The sequence below is a fragment of the Notolepis coatsorum genome (assembly GCF_963971535.1).
Source record: "Notolepis coatsorum genome assembly, chromosome: 12".
Classification (NCBI taxonomy): domain Eukaryota; kingdom Metazoa; phylum Chordata; class Actinopteri; order Aulopiformes; family Paralepididae; genus Notolepis; species Notolepis coatsorum.
Window position 1 is genome coordinate 19,740,966 of NC_140176.1, and position 22,130 is coordinate 19,763,095.

The 22,130-nt window shown below is 42.8% G+C and overlaps 1 protein-coding gene across 1 annotated transcript in view; it reads right to left on the minus strand.

Moving 5' to 3' along the window:
- zcchc2 (zinc finger, CCHC domain containing 2) overlaps nucleotides 1-22,130 on the minus strand; it is a 107,569-nt gene that overhangs the window by 44,747 nt on the left and 40,692 nt on the right. Inside the window, exons 4-5 of the mRNA XM_084326060.1 lie at nucleotides 4,018-4,089; nucleotides 3,050-3,150 (exon numbers count right to left, since the gene is read on the minus strand). Coding sequence (XP_084182186.1) covers nucleotides 3,050-3,150; nucleotides 4,018-4,089 — 173 coding nt within the window. The remainder of the gene's footprint in view (nucleotides 1-3,049; nucleotides 3,151-4,017; nucleotides 4,090-22,130) is intronic.

The following is a 22,130-nucleotide window of genomic DNA, read 5'->3' on the forward strand; positions in this document are numbered from 1 at the left end:
CTGTTTTCTTAAGTATCACTGTATATTGTATATTACCCAATACCTACTAAGTCATAGGTTTTGCTTTGAGCATTTTCACTTTACAGAGAAACGAAACTGACTGATGTGTGTGGCTGTGCAATATACCAGGAGGGGGCATCGTTTCCTTCGACAAACAAGCACCTCCTTAGGGTTTTGAAACAGCCTAGAGCTCGACCCACACTTAAAAGTATGTCTGTGTCAGTTAAAGGAGTGAAACTCTGGAACAATATACCGGATGAAATAAAAAACAGCAGGAGTATTTTTAAGTTTAAAAATATGTTTAAAAACAGGGTTCTAGAAGCTTATAGTAAAAGTTAACCTACAATCTTTTTTTTTTCTTTTTTTTCTTTTTACCATGAAACTCTGGTATTGAAGATACATTTTTGATTTTCCTATGTTGGCTTATGTTCTTTTCAGGAACGTTTTTAGTTGACTATTTGTTTGTTTATTTATTTGTAAACATTCGAAATAAAATAATTCATTCATTCATTCATTCAGGGTAACCTGCACAGCCACATGCGCACAGGCGTACACACACACACAACATACCAAAGTACACCGTCTGTATCACATGTATTCAGAAACACTTGTAATGCTGGTAGCGAGCAGTGCCTGAAGCAGTTCCTCAATCTCCAAATCGAATTGGCTCAACAAGTCTTTCATTCCGGTGACGACTGTGGCAAAGACGGGGAACATTCTGTTCACTTATTGATGTCACTGCATAACTGATCTGTATGTGTGTGTGTGTGCTCTAGTTAAACAAACGTCAGAAAGCTCTGCCTTGACAGAAGCCTAAGGGAAAGGAAGGTCTCGGCTTCTCGGATGTCTGGCTATATCATTGTAGCGCTGATACACTTACAAATAAAAGTCAATGACTGCACTTAGAAATAAAAGCAGTATCCGATTTACATTTACATTTAGTAATTTAGCCGACGCCTTTATCCAAAGCGACTTACAAGTTCTGTACGACAAGTCATCAGGAAGGGCACAACTCTATCAGCTGAGCAACAATGTTCATCAAAGTGTTGAGTGCTACAGTGTAGGTTAGTTTATTAGGACAAGTGCATGACAGTAAGGTTAGTTAGGGTTAGAATAAAAAAAAAAGTATAATGGTTGAAGAAGTGCGTCTTTAGTCGACGGCAAAAGATTGGACGGGTTTCAGCTGTCCTAACTGTGGTGGGCAGTTCGTTCCACCATTGTGGGGCAAGGACTGAGAAAAGGCGGCTTCTCCTTGGCACTCTCGATTGGTACTAAACCAGTGTGTTATATTGAATGAGGCTGGCCCCTCCCACTCTTTAATGTTGTTGCATTGCAAATTACAGTACACTCACTGTCTATGTCCACTTAGGCAATGTACATACTGTACTTAATGCTAAATCATTTCAATTAAAATTCATTGAATGTCACGGTGTCAAATTCACAGTAGAAAGACAACGTGGTAACATATATATATGCGGATGAAGTCAGTTGATGATGGGGGACACCATCACTGAGCTGGCTGTGTGATGATGACGTGGGGGAGACCATCACTGAGCTGGCTGTGTGATGATGACGTGGGGGACACCATCACTGAGCTGGCTGTGTGATGATGACGTGGGAGACACCATCACTGAGCTGGCTGTGTGATGATGACGTGGGGGAGACCATCACTGAGCTGGCTGTGTGATGATGACGTGGGGGAGACCATCACTGAGCTGGCCGTGTGACGATGATGATGGGGGAGACCATCACTGAGCTGGCTGTGTGATGATGACGTGGGGGAGACCATCACTGAGCTGGCCGTGTGATGATGACGTGGGGGACACCATCACTGAGCTGGCTGTGTGATGATGATGGGGGAGACCATCACTGAGCTGGCTGTGTGATGATGACGTGGGGGAGACCATCACTGAGCTGGCTGTGTGATGATGATGGGGGAGACCATCACTGAGCTGGCTGTGTGATGATGACGTAGGGGACGAGAAGACGCTCTCAGTTTAAGAATGAGTGACGTTTGGGGCGGCTGGGTGGCGCAGCGGAGATTGCGCTCGTCACCAATGCAAGAGACTCCGGTCTCGAATCCCGGTGTCAGCGTTGCCTCCGGCTTGGGCCGGTCGTCATACTATCTCAATTGGCAGAGGTAGCGGGTGGAAGTCGATGGGTGGGGATTGGACGTTGTGGACAGCGACTCCTACAGGTCGGTTGGGGGACGCCTGCACAGCAGAGACAGGAAGTAGCGGGGGTAGTGTGAGCCTCCCATGCGTTACACCTCGCCACTGAGAGTCCACGCTGTCTGGTGAAAAAATGCGACAGGCTGCCTCCTCGTGTACCGGAGGGGACACGTGATGCAAGGCTTCTATCCTCCCTACGACCGACCACTGCTCCACAAGTTGAGGTATCCGGAGGAGGACTATCGTAGGTTTCCTCTTACAAACATCTTACGAGGTTATTTACGAGGAAACTTATGAGAATGTTAGCGAATGAGGTCCATTGTTGGCTATTGAATCTTTTTTCAACTCACTGAATAATAAACTGCCCACCTCCCAACTGCAAATGAATGCAGTCATATGGAAATCCAATTCATATTTAAGACCAAAGCCTATTTATGATTTCTATTTAGACGCCAGAGATATGCCAGCATATTCTATGTTTCTTACCTGATGTTTTAAGTGTGTTTTTTACCTGATGTTTTAATAACGTGTTTTTCTTACCTGAGGTTTTAATAAAGTGTTTTTCTTACCTGAGGTTTTAATAAAGTGTTTTTCTAACCTGAGGTTTTAATAATGTGTGTTTCTAACCTGAGGTTTTCCTGAAGTGCGTGTCTTACCTGAGGTTTTAATCATGTGTTTCTAACCTGAGGTTTTAATAATGTGTGTTTCTAACCTGAGGTTTTAATAATGTGTGTTTCTAACCTGAGGTTTTAATAATGTGTTTCTAACCTGAGGTTTTACTGAGGTGCGTGTCTTACCTGAGGTTTTAATAATGTGTGTTTCTAACCTGAGGTTTTAATAATGTGTGTTTCTAACCTGAGGTTTTACTGAAGTCTTACCTGAGGTTCCTCTCCACCTCCCTGCTCTCATACTTGTCTCCCTGGTTGAGCAGACGCAGGATGCCCTTCTCAAACGACTCTGTACACTGCTCCTTAGGAAGCTGAGAGAGAGAGGGGGAGAGAGAGATTTGAAGATTAAATGATAATTGATACATAATTTCAATTTAGGCTATTGTTTGGGACTTACTCCTCTAATTGTTATGATCATGTTGTTATATTTCTGCTTTGGGAAATGTAAAACCGGGTTCATGCTTCCTGTGGTCTATGTGGTGTACATGGCATCAACTGCAGTTGCGTTTTGGAAGGGTCCGTGCCGGGTCTGACCATGCACCTCCAACGTTTTGTAACAACACGGCTGCACAGAGTGCAGTGATAGCAGTGCGGATGGAAGGATTCGATCAGTCAGTAATAATAGTGATGATAGTATACATGGTCCATAACGTAGTAACACACTGCAGTGTTGTTCATTATCGAGAGCCAGATAGTCCTAACGGTTCTCAAGTTCTCCTGCCGTTAGCTCTCCAGTAATTGGCAGCAGTCCATGTCCACGATTTACATTGTGTCAATAAAGCAGTTTGCATTGAATGTTGTTTTGTATTGAATTGAGAGAGAGGACAATAGTCCAGTCAGATGAGATCAATCCGTTTTGTTTTGGTGCTTCTTGCACCTGCAATCAGAGATGTTTTTGTTCAGTATATAGACAGAGGAATCCAAGAGGTATGTCGTCTGGTTTTGCCTTTTTGCCTGGTACAGCCAAAATGTATTGTATTGGGTTTCAATACGATTTTTCAAACGTAATTTTCAAGCACCCTCAAGGCGATTAGTCAGTATTTCCAGCACCTCGTAGTTTTAAATGTATCATCTATTTCAAAACGCTCCACTTTCTGTATGTCGGGATGTACAGTAGGGGCGGGTCAGATTTGGACTACTACCACTACACTGCTAAACATGAGTGATTGACTGCTTACCTTGAGCAGGAAGTTCTCCAGTTCCAGGTGGGTTTTAGTCACACTGCTGGACGAGGAGTCAGACCACTTCACCTGTAACATCAACCCAGTTAATTAATCATCTGTTAAGCACGTTTGATACAAAGGCAATGCCGGTCACAGTGAAATGAATACATACAAATACGGCAAATCACATCAAAGAGCTTCACAGATGAAGCATTGTACTGTGTGTTGGGAGTGGGTTGGGCACCGAAAACCGGTTCTAATAGGAACCGGTTCCTAACTTCCGGTTCTGGAAGTGACATATTTGCATTTCGATTCTTAATTTCGATTCTTGAAGAATTTTTTTTTTTACTTTGTTAATTAATACCCTAGTTACAGTACAGCAACCAAATTAAACTGTATCAAGTCAACTGAAAATGTGAATAGTATGACATTTTTTTTTAAGATTTTAAAAAAATAACAAAATTCTCCTGCGAAATAAGCTGTGACCTGTTTTGACCTGCACCTCAAAGAAGCGGAATCGAGAATCGTTTAGAACAGGAATCGATATGGAGAATCGGAATCGGAATAGTTCAAATCCAAACGCTGCCCAACCCTAGGGACAAGGCAACTTTGACGAGAATACCGTCGGGACACTTACGGCGAACACACATGAAGATGTGGGATGGAACGACAACAATCAAAACCCAAGTACCATTCCCTGCTCTGCGGAGTTTACAAAGTGCCAGAAATGGGTCATTCTTTACTGCCGAGAGACGGTCGGTGTCAGGGACACCCAGCAACAAAGACTGGATATTCTAAATGAAAATGCCAATCAAAACCAACAACACAGACCGACCGAGAACATAGTCACCAGAGCATTGCAATGAGAAATGTGATCAAAGTGTGGGGGGGAGAGACATAAAGTGTTTGCTTTGATTGGAATCTGGATCTTGTTTGTCGTTTGTCCAGCCCTGGTGTGACTTTGAACTTAAACTTCCAACAACCTACTGATGGCATGGCCGTGCAATGTTTTTCTTGGTCCAGATTCACCGGACCAGTTCTATTATGGAGGCCGTGTTCCCTTCTCTGCTCCCTTGGTTCACTCGTTTGCACCCTTTGTAGATTTGTTATGAGTGGGTATGTAGGGGTGTGAGGGGAACTGGGGGCCTAACTATTCCCAGGATATTAAAGTCTGGGTCACTCTTGTATTTATAGAAAAGTTGCTTTACTACAGAGTAAAATGAGCTCACAGCCAGCTCTGTGCACATCGGCAGGCCAGAGATATAGCCCTAAACTACTGCACATGCTCCAGCTTCCAGCTTTACAAAGGATTATGACTAAGGTGAAAGGGACGGGCACCAGACAATGCCAGTCAAAGGTTGCCCGTCCTACTAAACACACACAAGGAGGGGAGGGGCTGAGCATTTACGTCTGGTTACCTGTCGAGAAAAGAGTGGGAAGCTGATCAAGAGACGATCGAGTGTTGTAGCTCTTAAACATTAGTGTCATTATGACACGTAGCTCTACCAAATAAGCATGTTCCACTGCCAATATGTCAGCAGAGACGGCTTTCATGGCAAACAGCCACATAGTTAATCAGCTGTGCCTCAAGCTGGTAAATAAGTTGAAATGTTACTGTGTGGTTGAATTTCCCTTTAAAACTGTGTTCCGATATTTTTGTTCTAATAGATCATGTCCGATTTTTCTTTGCTCGAGAAACATACAGTATTGATATATAGCTTATCTGTTCTTATTTTTAGCACAAGGCTTTTTAAATGTTACTTGTCCTTTCGGACAAGTTATGTTTTTGTAGGTTTTTATTGATTTTTGCTACCGGGCAGTCTGGTAGAGAGAGAGAGAGAGAGAGAGAGAGAGAGAGAGAGAGAGGAACATTCGGCAAAGATCACCGGGTCCGGGAGTCGAACCCGGGTCGGCCGTGTTGCACCGTAGTGCTGTATGCGGTGCGCCACTCGGGCGCCCCGGCACAAGGCTTTTTAACTTAAAGGGGAACTCCACTTTTTTTGGAAATTAGCTTATTTAACATCTTCCCTGGAGTTGGACAAGAAGATACATACCTTTTTTGTCTCTGTGCGTGCATTTTAGCTTTGGGAATAGACGCTCCGTTAGCATAGCTTAGCTTCATCACTGGAAGTGAGGCAGGACAGTAGCCTTACAGTGCCTTACAGTGTATTGCAAGGTCTGACATTGACCAAACTTGATATGCATGACCTTGGTGGGCTCTAGGTCAACTCCTGAAAAGGGGGTCAATGTCAGACCTTGCAATCAAAAGTTAGGGGGCGCACTGAAATTATGGCAAGGGTTATTAGCCCCCTAACTTTTGATTGCAAAGTCTGACATTGACCCCCTTTTCAGGAGTTGACCTAGAGCCCACCAAGGTCATGCATATCAAGTCAGACTGTGGTTGTACTGGGCAGCTCCCAGGTGTGAATGGAACTGTGTGAATGTGAAGCAGGGCGTAGCTGAAAAAGCGCATCCGCTCAGCGAACCTACCCTGGGTAAATAAAGGTTAATAAAAGAAAATTATAAAATAAAAAAGGATAACCCTTTCACTGCCACACTACAGACAGTTAACCATTTCACTGCCACACTACAGACAGTTAACCCTTTCACTGCAACACTACATAAGGTTAACCCTTTCACTACCACACTACAGACAGTTAACCCTTTCACTACCACACTACAGAAGGTTAACCCTTTCACTACCACACTACAGACGGTTAACGGCCTGTACTCTGTAGTGTGGTACGGTAGTGAAAGGTTAACCTTCTGTAATGTGGTAGTGAAAGGGTTAACTAGGCTGGCATAGTATTGTTTCAATCTCTCTTTTTTTTTAAATACACATAAATCTACACATTATCAGTGATCTGATTTCTAAGCTCCCAGATATCAAAATGGTACGCGGAGCTTGAAAAATCACCACGGATCAGTCTACGGGCGTAGAAGGAACACAAGGTCAAACGGCCAAGAGGTCTAAGTGCAGCGACCGTATGGTCAGGGCACAATTTTTATGGATGGCCACCGTTGTGCAAGATGCAGAGGCACGCTTGTTCCTCTGCTAGGCGATTAATGAGAGAATGACAGTGTGTGTGTAACTGTAGTCCAGTCCAACACAAACAGATTGAGAGTGGGAGTGACCCGCTGTTATTTGGCTAATCTCTCACTCCTTCTCTCCCTCTCCTTCTCCCCCCCTCCTTCTCTCTCCTTCTCCATCATTCGCTCCCTCTCTCCTTCTCCCTCTCTTTCCATCCCCCTCTCTCTCTCTCCCGCTCTCTCTCTCATTTTCCTGCTTTCCATCATCCCCATCCGTCTCTCTCTCTGTCCCATCTGTGGCTGCTGGGACCCCAGTGGGAGCTCCGAGCTACCGGGTGTTCCGCTGACTCTCTCCAGAGCCGATAATCACCTTATTAAGGCAGGAAAACGTTTTCAGCTAGATGGTTTTCATCGCAAAACCCCCCTGCCAGATCCGACGGTGACCGGATGCACGTTTTTGACACTGAAGCCGGCCCATCATATGATACATACACCGAGCTGTTGTCCGGTTGACGTGCTGCACACCTATTGGCTGTCTGGATGGAGTGTGGTGGATCTGGAACACAGCCCTTCAACTACCTGGGGGAATCCAGGCTAGAGGTGCAGAATAAGAGGCCTTGCACAGGAGGGAATCTTTGTGTCATTCGCTTTCTTCCAGCATGGCTGCCTGTAATCATTGGTAACCACTTTCAGAAGAAAATGCCCGATGTGCAGTGGTAGTAGAGTAGGTAAATCACTGGGAACACAATAAATTACTGTTCCACTGTGACTTAATATTTATGTTGATATATTTCTCATATCAACCATTGTTTCTTCCAACATGGAAGAATGGAATCCAATAGTTACCACAAGCTGCAAGCTAACAAGCTAACTGGTGGCTACCAGCACTTCATTTGTAATTGTTGCGCCTGCTTCTCATGTCTTAACTGTGTACTTTATTTTCCCCTTCTTTACTCTGGTCTCTTAACAGTGTGCTTTCTTTTCCTTTGCATGCTGACTTTCTGCAGAGAATTCTTGGTTCCTCGGCCGTCGAGGTGGCTGTGTATTTGTTTTCCAAGAAAACACCCCATGTTCTGTGGGCAAAGAAACTATTGCATCTTGTTCATTTCCCAGGCATACATCTGGTCCCTCGTCGCACCAGACCATTTGAGGCTAGAGTGCCGAAGGGTGTGTTGAAGCGCCGGTGGTCTCATTTTGTTCCTTCACTTCATAACTTAATGAATAGAGCAAATACACATACCGCTTTAAATATCTGTATAACTTGAGTGTCAACAAGGCAGAAACTCTCTCAATACAATATTCCAAGTAGGCTACCTGTAATTGATTGCTGCAGTACCCTAGAAGCAGTGATTCATTGGACAGAAATGGATCTGAAAGTAGCCTTAAAAGGCTTAAAGGAACACGCCAACATTTTGGGAGATTTGCTTACCGTCTTCTCCAGAGAGAGACAAGAAGATAGATACCAGTTTCCTCTCTGTGCGTTCAGTAGAAAGTTATCTGGCTGCACGTTAGCCTAACTTAGCACAATGAATGGAAGCGGACAGTGCCGGTTAGCCTAGGCATTGTCCAACTAACACCTCTCCCGAAGGCTAACCGGCACTGTCCACTTCCATTCATTGTGCTAAGCTAGGCTAACGTGTTTGTCGCCGGTTATATGTCTCTCAAAGACCCATTTCTGAACGGATTTTTATAAAAATTTTACATGTACTACATAAGACTTCAGGCTATGGAACCGCAGTGTTTTCCAGCTTATACCTCTATGCTGGAATATTGGAATATGGAGTCTTGGAACCACTACAGAAAAATTTGAGTACACAAGTTCAAGTTCAACTCAAGTTCAGACCTTGTTACTCTATTTCATTAGCACTAAAAGTGCTTTTTCCTTTGTTGGATTAGTAGGTACCTTCAGAATGTTATCTTTCAAAAGAGACCAGGCTCATGCATGTGATATAAGCATAAAGTATAAAGCTAAGCTTTGCAAAAAAAGTATGCAGTCCTCAAGTTCAAGTAAAAGAAACTGCCACTTTTCGGGGTGCGTGTTAAGCGGTTAAGCAGTGATTCCACTACATGGTACAGCATACAGGGCCAGGCTCAACTGGATTCTACTCTACTCACTTTTGGTACCAGGTACTTTCCACTGCAGATAGTATACCCCCATGTCTTCATAGCGCTGCAGCATGAAAAAGAGCCATATGAAATCCGCATTCACGGAATCGCGGACGGAATCGCGGAATTGACCAATAAAAATGGAATCAACTGTAAAACGTGGAATATTGCAGAATTTGGCCTAATCTGGACTGAAATTCCGTTTTCGGGAGGAGATGGAATGTTTGGTGCAAAGCCAACATGACCGGGGAGGCGGGGACGCTACAGCGGGTTACACACAACACGCAGTGTCCAAGCGTCTCGCTGCTTCGGTTGTTAACGTCGTCAAGAAGCTAAGAAATTCCGCAATAAGCCCTAAATTCAAGGCAGAGCAGTATCCTAATGACTTTTATGCCTCTGGCGATAAGGTGTTTTGCAAATTCTGTCAACGTACCGTGGACTGGACGCGCAAAAAACACGTGCGAAGATCTTCCCAAAACACACCCGCTCTCTAACAAGGCCTAACAAAATTAATAGTTGGTTTCAGGTTGGTTGTCAGTTTGGCCATGGGTAGGTAGGGAATTTATTTAATTTTTTTATTTTATTCTTTCCCACGGCGACTATGGATAGGGAATTTCTTTATTTAATTAAAATGTTCACAACAACATGGATGCATGTACTCTGCCAGCATGTTTAATATCCATAATACTAAATGTTTGACTAAGATTTCTATGAAACTTTATTCTTAAATTTTTTTTTTTTTTTATACTTTTTTTTTAAAAAACTCATAAAATATATTGGGTCGCACCTAATTCGGCAGGGTCGGTCGGCAACCTGAAACCAACTATTAATTTTGTTAGGCCCAATGATACCTGGTGATCACAATATATACAGCTAGAGGGCGAGGCTAGTAATCACTGACACTATTGTGATTAAATAGCTATAACATTACAGTACATAGGACTATAGATGGAAATGATAGCTTCTTGCTAAATCTGGTGCACCCATCCATTTGTTTAATGTAGGGATGCACCGAATGGGAAATTCTTGGCCGAAACCGATACCGAAAATAGAAAACAGTTGGCCGAAAACCGAAAGGCCGAAAATGATTCATAGAATAGAATTTTTTTTTACCAATGTTGTGGAACATTATGATTATGGAAAAATATATGATTATGGCAAAACTTTACTTAAATAATAAATAATCACTATTATGGGTCCATAAAACATTTATTCAGCACTTCTGAATGCATACAGTACATTAATTCCATCTTTTCTCTGGCTGCGCAGCGGACATCTGTGCTCTACTGAGCGCACCTTTCTAGTCCCCAGCTGAATGTGCTCGCTTGACTCGGCACAGTAGACACGCGACAGACAGACAGCTGGGCTGTGTTAACGTTACAATGTACAGTCGCGCGAAATAACGTTATGAATGCCCGAAATAACATAGCATTACAAAGTACAGTTGACAGCTGGGCTGTGTTAACGTTACAATGTACAGTCGCGCGAAATAATGTTATGAATGCCCGAAATAACATAACGTCACAAAGTACAGGTCCAGCTCAGTATGATGTCATAATCAAACATTCTAGAACATTTGTGTATCTATTCAACAATTCTCTCACAGCTGAGTGTGGACGACAGCGGGGACGAGGGAGAGTAACTACATAACATAGGCAGAAACACAATCCCCCCCCCTCTCGCTCTGAATAATATGCATATTAGATCACTCAGTGATTAACCGCGGCATATAGTAAATAAGGATATAAAGCATGTTAAAGACGCATTTATTGGATGCGTTGCGCACAGTTTACATAGAAACAGCGCGACTCCCGACATCATCACAACAACACGCGAATAATATGCATATTAGATCACTCAGTGATTAACCGCGGCATATAGCAAATAAGGATATAAAGCATGTTAAAGACGCATTTATTGGACGCATTGCGCGCAGTTTACATAGAAACAGCGCGACTCCCGACACGCAAGGTTGTTAGGTTGTTTCTGTTTCGGTGACATATTTTCGGTGAAAAAACTCTTTCGGCCGAAAGCCGAAAGGCCATTTTTTGCCATTTTCGGCCGAAAACTTTCGGTGCATCCCTAGTTTAATGCAAATGATTGTCAGTACACACTGTCCTTTATAAACTAAATAAACTTAAATAGCTATGTAACGTTACAGTACATATGACTATAGATGGAAATTATAGCGTCTTGCTAAAACTGGTGCACCCATCCATTTGTTTAATGCAAATGATTGTCAGTACACACTGTCCTTTATAAACGAAATAAACTAAAGGTGCCTAAATTATGCATTACTATTTCATCACAATATAATAGATATAGCTAGGCTACTGACATTGTCATTGTGATAATGTCAGTAGTAGCTAGCTGTATATTGTTTACACTTGAAATGTGTATTTAAATTTTGTGTTAATCTTTTTTTGTCACAATATTATTTGAAAAAGATTGTGTAAAATTGAACTATATTTCTGAGTTGCAGCACTTTAAAATAGACTGTTATATCTTATTAAATTGTGGACATTTATTCATTCCCACTTATTAGACACTATTTCTGATGGTAAAATGAGCATAAAAAGCAAAATACAGAATTCTGAAATATTAAAACGGGAAAAAACTGAATTTGGGAAAAAATATAATGGAATTTGGAAAATAATAAAACGGATTTCATATGGCTCTACGATGAAACTGCCACTCCCGAACACATTTCATTGGTCGCCCCAACTGATTCTTCTGGTCTACAGCTCTCTGGGGCGCCTGATTTAATGGCATAGTGAATATTGTCGATGATATACATGCATTAAAAATCTCTTAGTTAGATCCATATTGTGCTGTCACAACAGTCTCGTGTTTGTAGGTTAAGTATTTAATGTTCACTATTGCCCATTAGGCCACCATTGTGTAGAATAGTGCAGTGAGATAGAGATACTCTTATACTTCACATGTACGTACAATAGGGCTGAGAGATATAACGATAATGATAATTATCGCGATATATTTTAATAATCTACTTTTTTTGTGTGACCTGCAACAGGGCAGTTTTAAAACCAGAGACAGTGGACAGACTTGTCTTTCTTGCCTGCAACTTAAAGTAATGGCTTTGCTTGTCCAAATGACAATACTGACCAAATTAAGATTTATTTTTCTCTTGTCCATTTATTTTGTTTGCTTTCTAATTTAAAATAGTTTGAAACCGTCTGTGTGCGGTGGTTTGTCCACCAAAAAAGCGCCAAAAGATAGAAAAGAAACTAGCAGAGCCAGAACTGTTCCAACTCCCCTGGAGCCACAGCCAGCAGAGAAGCCGGTTTACTTTCGCTTTCAAACCAACTGCAGCCTGAGAACTGGAGTGTGAGGGGATGTAACACTAAAGATGGCGGCAACGACAAATAATTGCTGCAAAATAAACATACATCTGTTGTTTAATTTATAAAAAAAAAAGAAAAAAAAAAGAAAAATGTAATACTTGATTATTTTTTTATCAAGTGATATGATATTGTTATCGATATCGTTATCGCGATATCATTTTTGGCCATATCGCCCAGCCCTAACGTACAACGCTGCTTAGCTTACACAATGTTGTTGTGACCAACAGATTTGGTGAAAGAAATAATGGCAGTTGTGCACATATCACTAGATTTATCAAATGTCCTGGTTGATAAGAACACGATGGTGCTGTTTTGTTACAAGTGACCTGGATATGAAGCGTCCTTAGAGCAAAACATTATTGTTTCTACGAGATAAGATGGATCATTTGATGGCGATATACGAATATACAAAGTTAATTTGCTTAGGAAGTTTAAACACAATCGCATTTCAAATGAGTTTATAACGCCAACTTTTCGGTGAAAGAGCACCATGTTTACAAGGCTGTCCAGCATCTTGAAGGGGAGAGAGGGGATAGTTTTGTTTTGCTTACAAAAAAGTAAAAGAAAATAAATAAATTGAGAAAGAGAGAGAGAGCAAACGGAGGAGAAGGGGTGGAAGGCAGGGGAATAAGGGGAAAAGTTAGGGAGTGTGGAAGGAGAGAAAGGAGGAGGAATGGGATGGAGTATCTCTCTCTCTAAGCCATGTTGGGCCATGTGTCTGTGTGTCATTCAGTGTTATCCCATTAGCTCATGGCTGTCACTGCGCTGACACACAGAATGAGGGGCTAAATAGTAACCCGGCGAGCTAATGCCATCCAGTCAAGTGGCTCACAAGAACACAGCCAACGTATAGCTATTAGAAGGAACGCAACACCGTACAGCCTCAGGCCAACATGTATTTGTCTGTAGTAGTACTATGGCAACCAGGGATGGTGTGGCTAATATTCTAAATGGTGTAGGCATTCCACTATGTCTGATGGTTTTGTTTGTCAAATGCACTGATTCAGCCTACTGCATTCCCGCCCTTCTATGTTCAATAAATTGAACACATTGGATTTGGTTTATTTATTTATTTGAGTGGAAAAAGATATGTTTGGTAGTTTGTTTAACTGATAATAAAAAAATACTTTAACCTCCAGGCACCCAGAAAAGTGGCAATTTTTACTTAAACTTGAGCCGGACTGCATACTTTTTTTGCAAAGCTTAGCTTTATACTTTATATTTATAGCACATGCATGAGCCTGGTCTCTTTTGAACATTGAGATAACATTCTGAAGTTACTAATGCAAAAAACAACAGTTGGGGCAGTGGCGAATCCTTATGGAAGCCAACGGAAGCCAGGCCTCCCTATTAAAATATGAATTAATATCAAATATGAAATATGAAAAAGAAAATATATATATATATATACCGTACCTTTCGGACTATAAGCCGCAACTTTTTTCCCCATTTTTCGACCCTGCGGCTTATATAACGGTGCAGCTTATATGTGGACAAAACCCGAAAATCGAAATATTGCCTTTTTTACTGCATTGAAATGTTATTTATCTGTTCCCTTATTTGCTAAACTTAATACAACTTGTAAATGAGTTAATGTTATTTGTCCGACAGTATTGTGTCCCAATGGGAGTCATTCTCTGTAGAGGTGGGAACTTAAAGCTCAATATAAGAACGGCCATGCACCACCACTCACAGAATCGAGAAAGAGCAATCAATCTATCAATCCTTTCCGTGTCCGGGCCGGGTGAGGTTTCCTGTGTTGAGTCAAATTAAGCCACAGGCTCCACTCCTTACATATGGTAATTAAACATTTAAACACATGCGGATTCAATTTAGCTGCTGCGGCTTATAGTCAGGTGCGGCTTATAGTGCGAAAAGTACGGTATATATATATAATTTTTTTTTAATATAGTTTACATTCTTTTTCATCTGTGCATCTGTGTTATAATTATTATTATTTTTTTTTATAAATGTCTCCCTCTTCTCCTTCTCACTCCCTCTAACACACTGTCAGACTCACTGTGCTCACTGCAGCTATAGAGGAGAGGAGGCAGGGGGTAAGTCTCTTTCTCCAGCCTCAACCATGTGATTCATGTATGTAGAGTCCAAAACCGATCCTAGCCAATCAGATTCGAGCTGACTGCCACGCCCTAAAAGTTTAAAACGGGGCTGTGAGAAGAATCATGAGTGTGGAATCCCCTCTGCACCAGGGTTTCCGTTAGAATTTTTTTTTGCAGGTCTGAGTGTCCGGTAGATTTCACTCTACCGGACAAATGGGATAAATTCCGGTCAGAGTTTATTGAGCTTAAAAACAATTGATAGGCCTATATAAAGAATGACATCCTCAAGGCATTTATAATATTTTAACTTAAAACTAGGCTACTTTTGCGTATATACAGTCATTAATATATTCCAAATAAAATAAGTCCCTCGAGACTTCGTGCTGCTGCCGACTTGAGGTGTCTGTGGGCAGTCTGCCCGACATTAATAAACAGCAGTCTGTTATAATCACATTTTTATGAGCTAACGAATTCCGTTATATTGGACATTTGTATTAATTATATCAAGCGAAGAACTGAGAAATTTGGCAGAGAGAGACGGCAACATTATCGTGGGTTTGCGTGATGTATATCTCCACCTCCCAACGACTTGGTGCTGGTCATAATGTCCGGTGAAAATAATTCCCTCTAAGCACAATTTGATTATTTGAATTGTATTAAAATAGGCTAAAATTAAATAGCCTATGCGATGAACGATTCATTACATTTGTTTCATCGTTGCACTTGCTTCACCAAGCAGCCGGTCTAATAATGACAAAGCTGTTGTCAGCGCGAGCTTGCTGCTGCTAGATTTGCAAGAAGCATCCAGCTGCAGACCCGCAGAGCAGCTGTGTACTGCACTGTGCCAGCAAAGCTGGTGGGTTCTGTGGGTCTGCAGCTGCATGCTTTTCGCAAATCTAGCAGCAAGCTCTCGCTGACACAGCGTCGTCATTATTAGACCGGCTGCTTGGTGAAGCAACGATGAAACAAGTAATGATTGTTTCGTTCATCGCATAGGCTATTTAATTTTAGCCTATTTGAATACAATTCAAATAATCAAATTGTGCTTAGAGGGAATTATTTTCACCGGACATTATGACCGGAGAGATTAAATATGTCGGACTTCAACAGATTTTGCCGGTCAAATACCGGTAATTACCGGCTAACGGAAACGCTGCTCTGCACACCTCCCCTCTGCACTCTGAACATTGTATTAACGCGTGACTGCTCCCACGGGCCGAATAGTGCCCCGATCCTCGCGAGATTAAATCCACGGGTACCTCTCGGCGTGCCGAAGCTTTTCCTAAATCACTTCCATCATCGAAAACGAGGGGAAAAGGTCGGCTCGCGACCCTGAAAATGTCGCGTGATTTTAAAAACGCTGTATTAAGTGAGCCTATTATGGGATCCACGCGAGCTTTCTATCGTGGAAACATCTGGGCGTCCCGCAACTTTTACTCATTCACATGTAGCCCCGAAAATGCTTAGAAAAGGAAAGCCGCAAGAGTGGAATAAACTCGCCGAAACGGAAAAGTGTCCCACGGGCGCGCCGTGATTCCGATCCGCGTGAAAATATTCACGGCCATAGAGGAGACCGTGGGACACCTTTTTGCAACCGAATATGTGTCTCGAATTTGCTCCCACGCGGCGCGCAAAATCGTGCAAGGAAAAATCGGACCAAAAATGAACCAATGCTCCAGCAGTATTAATGACCCTGATGTAAACAAGACAAACGTCTTTCTCTGGTCTGCATCCCCTTATACAATTGTGTGTATTGAGCCGTACTGTATTGTACCCATTCTGCAATCTGTTAAATAAATAAAAAGAAAGTTTGACTGGCCGCCAAGCCATACTGTAGTGTACATGGTGACTGCTTGACTTAAATATAAAAAAAAAAAAAATTGGCTTCCCCTGTTATTTTACCCACGCGACGCCACTGGTTGGGGGCCAAGCCGGAAGCAAAGCCGAGAGCTGGGCTCGATACCAGTATCTCCTGCATTGATGGCGAGCGCCTTGCCCAATGCGCCACCCAGCCGCCCCTAGTAGGCACATTTTCAACTGCAGTCCCTGAGCAAGATATTGAGTTAAAAATAAAAATAAGACAATAATACTAGTACCACTGGGTTTTAGTAGGGGTGTAACGATGCATCGATTAATCGAAAAGCATCGATTCTAATGTGACGATTCAACTGCATCAATTTGAAAATGTTAAAATCGATTATAATCGAAATGAATCGAAATTACAAAAACAAATTATTATTTTTTGTGTGTATTGTTTTTATTGACCTATACTCCATTCATGCTTAGTGAATCAGTTCCCCCAGCCACATTTGTGTATTCAAAATGTTTTGGGGAATTAACCGATAGAAAATGTATAAAATCGAGCGGCTGAGTGGCGCAGTGGGCAAGGCGCTCACCACTAACGCAGGAGATGCTGGTATCGAGCCCAGCTCTCGGCGTTGCTACCGGCTTGGCCGGCCGTCATACTAATACAATTGGCAGTATTAGAGGGTGGAAAAGCCGGTGGGTGGGGATTGGACGTTGTGGACAGCGACTCCTACAGGTCGGTTGGGTGACGCCGGTGCGGCAGAAACAGGAAGTATCGGGGGCAGCGTGAGCCTCCGACGTGTTACTCCTCGCCACTGAGAGTTCGAGCTGCTGTGGTGAAAAGATGCGACAGGCTGCCTCCTCGTGTACCGGAGGAGACACGTGATGCAAGGCTTCTATCCTCACTACAGCCGACCATTGGGAGGCATAGTCTAGCAACGTTCAAGACAGGGGAGGGAAAAATTGGAAATACGAAATTGGGATGGGAGAAAAATTGAAAATGGGGAGAAAAAAAGTGGATAAAAAAAAAGAAAATTTATCTAATCGAATCGTGGTAAAATGAAGAGATTTCATGATGCATTGAATCGTTGCCTGAATAATCCTTATCGAAATTAATCGTTGTGAGGTCGCATCGTTACACCCCTAGCTTTTAGTGTGAAAACCGGAACACCAACATTTGACATAGTCCAGGGTATTTTTCTTTTTCTTGGAATATTTGTGACCCTCTGCCGCTGAGTGGCACGAGTAGCGTCTGGCTCTGGGCATGGGAATCAATGTACCTCAGCTTAGCAACACTGATGCCTCACTGAAACTAACAGTCATTCAGAGGAGGAAACTGGTTGTTCACACCTCTTTTTTCCCCGATTCTCTCTCTCTCAAGCAGGAAAGAGCAGCTCCCCTCGTTTTGGAGCCGAGCCAAAACGTTGCCCGGTCTCACAAACTGATGGAGTGTGTGTGTGTGTGTGTGTGTGTGTGTGTGTGTGTGTGTGTGTGTGTGTGTGTTTAAGGGCGAGAAAGGCAGGGGGAAACAAGTGCCCCTTTCATAGCCGGATTGAATCATGTCATTAGGGAATGCTGTGTAGAGAGAGAGAGAGCGAGAGAGAGAGATAGAGAGAGGAATGTGCATGGACACACACACACACACACACACACACACACACACACACACACACACACACATCTAGGCAGCTATAGGGCAGGCAGGAAGAAAGCCACAGGATCCAGAAAACTGCACTTTCAGTAGAGAATCCTGGTGAGTGTGTGTGAGTGACTCACCACCAACTGATCTCCAGTCAGCCTAAATATTAGCAGGGGAGCTCCCCTGCTCTCCTGAGCTCCTTTCATCCCCTCCCTCTTTTCCTCTCCTCATTAACCCTCTGATCCAGTCCTCCTTTCATCCCCCGCTCTCTATTGCCATTCTGCCCAGCGTTACCTGTCCCGCCTATAGCCACAGCACAGCACTCCTTTCATCCTCCTCCCAAACGTTCTTTCTTTCCCTCTCTCTCCCTATGTTTGTCTCCTACCTTCTCCCTGGCCTTTGTCCTTCCTCAGTTCCCTCCTCTTCTCACTCTCCAAAATCTCTGTCTGTGTTTTATTATTAACCTCTTTCAACCTCAGTCCCCTCAGTCCTCCTCACTAAAATTATGAACCTCTTTCAACCCTGTCCCCTCAGTCCTCCTCACTAAAATTATTAGCCTCTTTCAACCCTGTCCCCTCAGTGCTCCTCACTAAAACAATTAACCTCTTTCAATCCTGTCCCCTCAGTCCTCTTCACTACAAATTACTTTATTTTCCTTTCGGAACTTCATTTGTGCAGTGGTTGAAAGACAAACATACAGTCACAATACATAGACACTCACCACTATATATATAAAAAGAAATTGTTTAAACTACAATAAAAACACCAACTACATTAACTAACTTAACTACAGTACTTAAAGCATGATATATTAAAAACCATGTGGAGCAGGCGGCTACGTGGCGTAGTGGGCAAGGCGCTCGCCACGAATGACGGAGACGCTGGACTTGCCTGTTCGAGCCCAGCGCTCCACATTGCTTTCAGTTTAGCTGGCCATCCATACTAATACACATTGGCCGTATTAGGGGGTGGGAAACTGATGGGTGGGGATCGGGCGTTGTGGACAGCGACTCCTACAGGTCGGTTGGTGCGCCTGCGCAGTAGAATCAGGAAGTGTCGGGGGCAGCGTGAGCCTCCCACGCGTTACTCCTCGCCATTGAGAGATCGAGCTGCGCAGGTGAAAAGATGCGACTGCTGTTACCTCAAGTACCGGAGGGGACTTGTGCTATGTATGACTTAGTCCACATTGCAGCCGGCTTGTGGGAGGCAAGAAACAGCGTTCGTGACAGGGGAGGGTTGAATTGGATGATGCGAAATTGGGATGAGAGAAAATATAGAAAATGGGAGAAAAAGTGGATAAAAAAAAAAAAAAAATCATGTGGAGCAGTTCTGTATGTATATAAATAATAAATACCGGTAATAGTAGTACAAGTACATAGTATATGTCCATCAGGTGGAAGGGGGAGTCTATTTAAAGTACCGGTAGTCCAAAATCCTTGGGGGGGGGGGGGGGCAGTCCGGCCTCCACCAGACCTAGGTGTTCAGCAGTCTGACGGAGGTTGGCACGAGGCTACCTAAACCCCTTTTGTTCAGTGATGAAGCTCTGTATCGACGGCCTGAGGGCATTAGTTTGTAATGTGTGTGTGAAGGGTGTGTGTGTTATCTACAACTATTTGGGAGGCCTTTTTAACTGTCCGTTTCTTGTGGATGCTGCTGAGTGGCTCCTGGTCCTTCCCAATTATCTTGCCGCTGATCTTAACGACCCTGTCGAGAGGTTTCCGGTTGATGGCACGCATCACTCCAAACCATGATGTGATGTTAAAGGACATTATCGATTCCACAAAGGAGTTGTAGAAAGCCTGCAGGATTGATGGTCGCACCTGAAGCTTCCTATCGGAAAATCAGTCCCAAAAGGCTGGCATTCAAGCGATAAATCGTGCGCCCCCTGCTGGCACTCAAAGTGTTAAAGTGACAGCCCTACAACATACAGGTGGAGCGAATACAGTGTAACGCGAGGAAGTGAAAGCGATTGGCGATGAGACGAGGAGCTACCCATGGTGACCCGTGAACTTTTGTTTGATTCGAAAACCAGTATTTAAAAAAACCAACTATAAAAAAACAAAAAACAACTTAACTTACAATCGTATGGACCGCGGCCGTGTGGCTGCAGAAGGGCCCAGACAGGCCAGAGACATTGTGGGTAGATTCTGGTAGATTCTGGTAAGCTAACGGCTAACCTAGGGCTGGGCGATATGGCAAAAAATCATATCGCGATAACGATATGATAATGTTATCATATTTCTCGATATCGATAATTATCGAAATTGTTATAAGTATAAAAAAAAATAAAAGATTTAAACAACAGATGTATGTTTATTTTGCAGCAATTCTTTGTCGTTGCCGCCATCTTTAGTGTTACATCCCCTCACACACTCCAGTTCTAAGGCTGCAGCTGGTTTAAAAGCTAAAGTAAACCGGCTTCTCTGCTGGCTGTGGCTCCAGGGGAGTTGAACAGTTCTGGCTCTGCTAGTTTATTTTCGATCTTTTGGCGCTTTTTTGGTGGACAAACCACCGCACATGTGCACCGTGACTCGTGACTGGAGTCTAGCTCTGCTAGCACACATAGCCTACTGTGTACAGACGGTTTCAAACTGTATTTTAAATTAGAAAGCAAACTAAATAAATGGACAAGAGAAAAATAAATCTCAATTTGGTCAGTATTGTCATTTGGACAAGCAAAGCCATTACTTTAAGTTGCAGGCAAGAAAGACAAGTCTTTCCACTGTCTCTGGTTTTAAAACTGACCTGTTGCAGGTCACAAAAAAAATCGATTTTTCGATTTATTTTTTTATTTCGATATTCGACATTGATTATTAAAATATATCGCGATATTTATCGTTATCGTTATATCGCCCAGCCCTAACTCACTAATTTTTTACTATGTACCTAGCCTAACCTATGGCTATTTCTCTGTTCATTGAATACCAGCCCTTTTGTTCTGTTCCCTTGTCTTTTCTTCAATGATACACTCAACGTTAGGGCTGGAGCTTGAATGGCTGAACTTCACTAGCTCATAAAACACCTCAGATGATGGAAACGTTGATCTCTCAATAGACAGTGTGCGGAGCGGACTCATTCATATGGTTGGTTTGCGAAAAAAAAGTATGCAGTCCTCAAATCATTTTTGTTGATTATCGTCTCCATTAGGCTGCGGTCACACTCAGGGCTTGACATTAAGGCTTGTCCTATTGTCCGGGACAAGTAAAAAAAGATTGTCGGACAAGCATAATACAATTTTATTTATTTCTCCAAACAAATAGTAACATTATTCCATCTGATCAGAAAGTGCCTGTCTCACAGTGTCACACTGGAAACTCTCAATCACTGTACGTCTATATTACTTGTCCCGGACGCGTGAATACTTTCGACAACAAATGTTTGTTTCCGCGTTCGAGTTTTGCGCTCCGATTGGCCATGTCATGTGACAGTAAGTTCTGCGCCGATTTCCGGGTCTAACAGCCTGCAAACTACCTGGCGTTCTATCGCCATGCTCTAAGACAAACTCTAACCTTAACCAACTTCGAAAGAGCGCCTAAGCTTAACCAGTGTAGAAACTTGCGGTCCCACGATGTCACATGACCAGAAATGACCTGGCCAATCAGAGACGCGGAAACAATCATTTGTTGTCTAAAGTATTCAGGCGTCCCGGACAAACGGTGAGCGTCTTCTGAGTGCTCGCTTAGTAGTTGACAGTGGCACGAGACCCGCGAAAATATCAGAATGTTTAATAAAAGTTCCCGCGATACTGGCCATTCTCTCAGTCAAGGGAGCACTTTATGAGCACAAAATCATAATAATTGTGTTTTATTTAATAGGCCTTTATTTTCACAAGTACATTTCGGACAAGTAAGTTTAGCTTTCGGACAAGTAAAATATCTGAGCCAAAAAGTTAATGTCAAGCCCTGACACTGCAGGCAAAAGTGGCTCAAATCAGATTTATTTAGCCGATATGTGACTCAGATCTGTATATATACCGTACTTTTCGGACTATAAGCCGCGGCTTTTTCCCCCATTTTTCGACCCTGCGGCTTATATAACGGTGCGGCTTATATGTGGACCAAACCCGAAAATTTTTAAATCGAAATATTGCTTTTTTTTAGTATACTATTGCACTAAATGGTA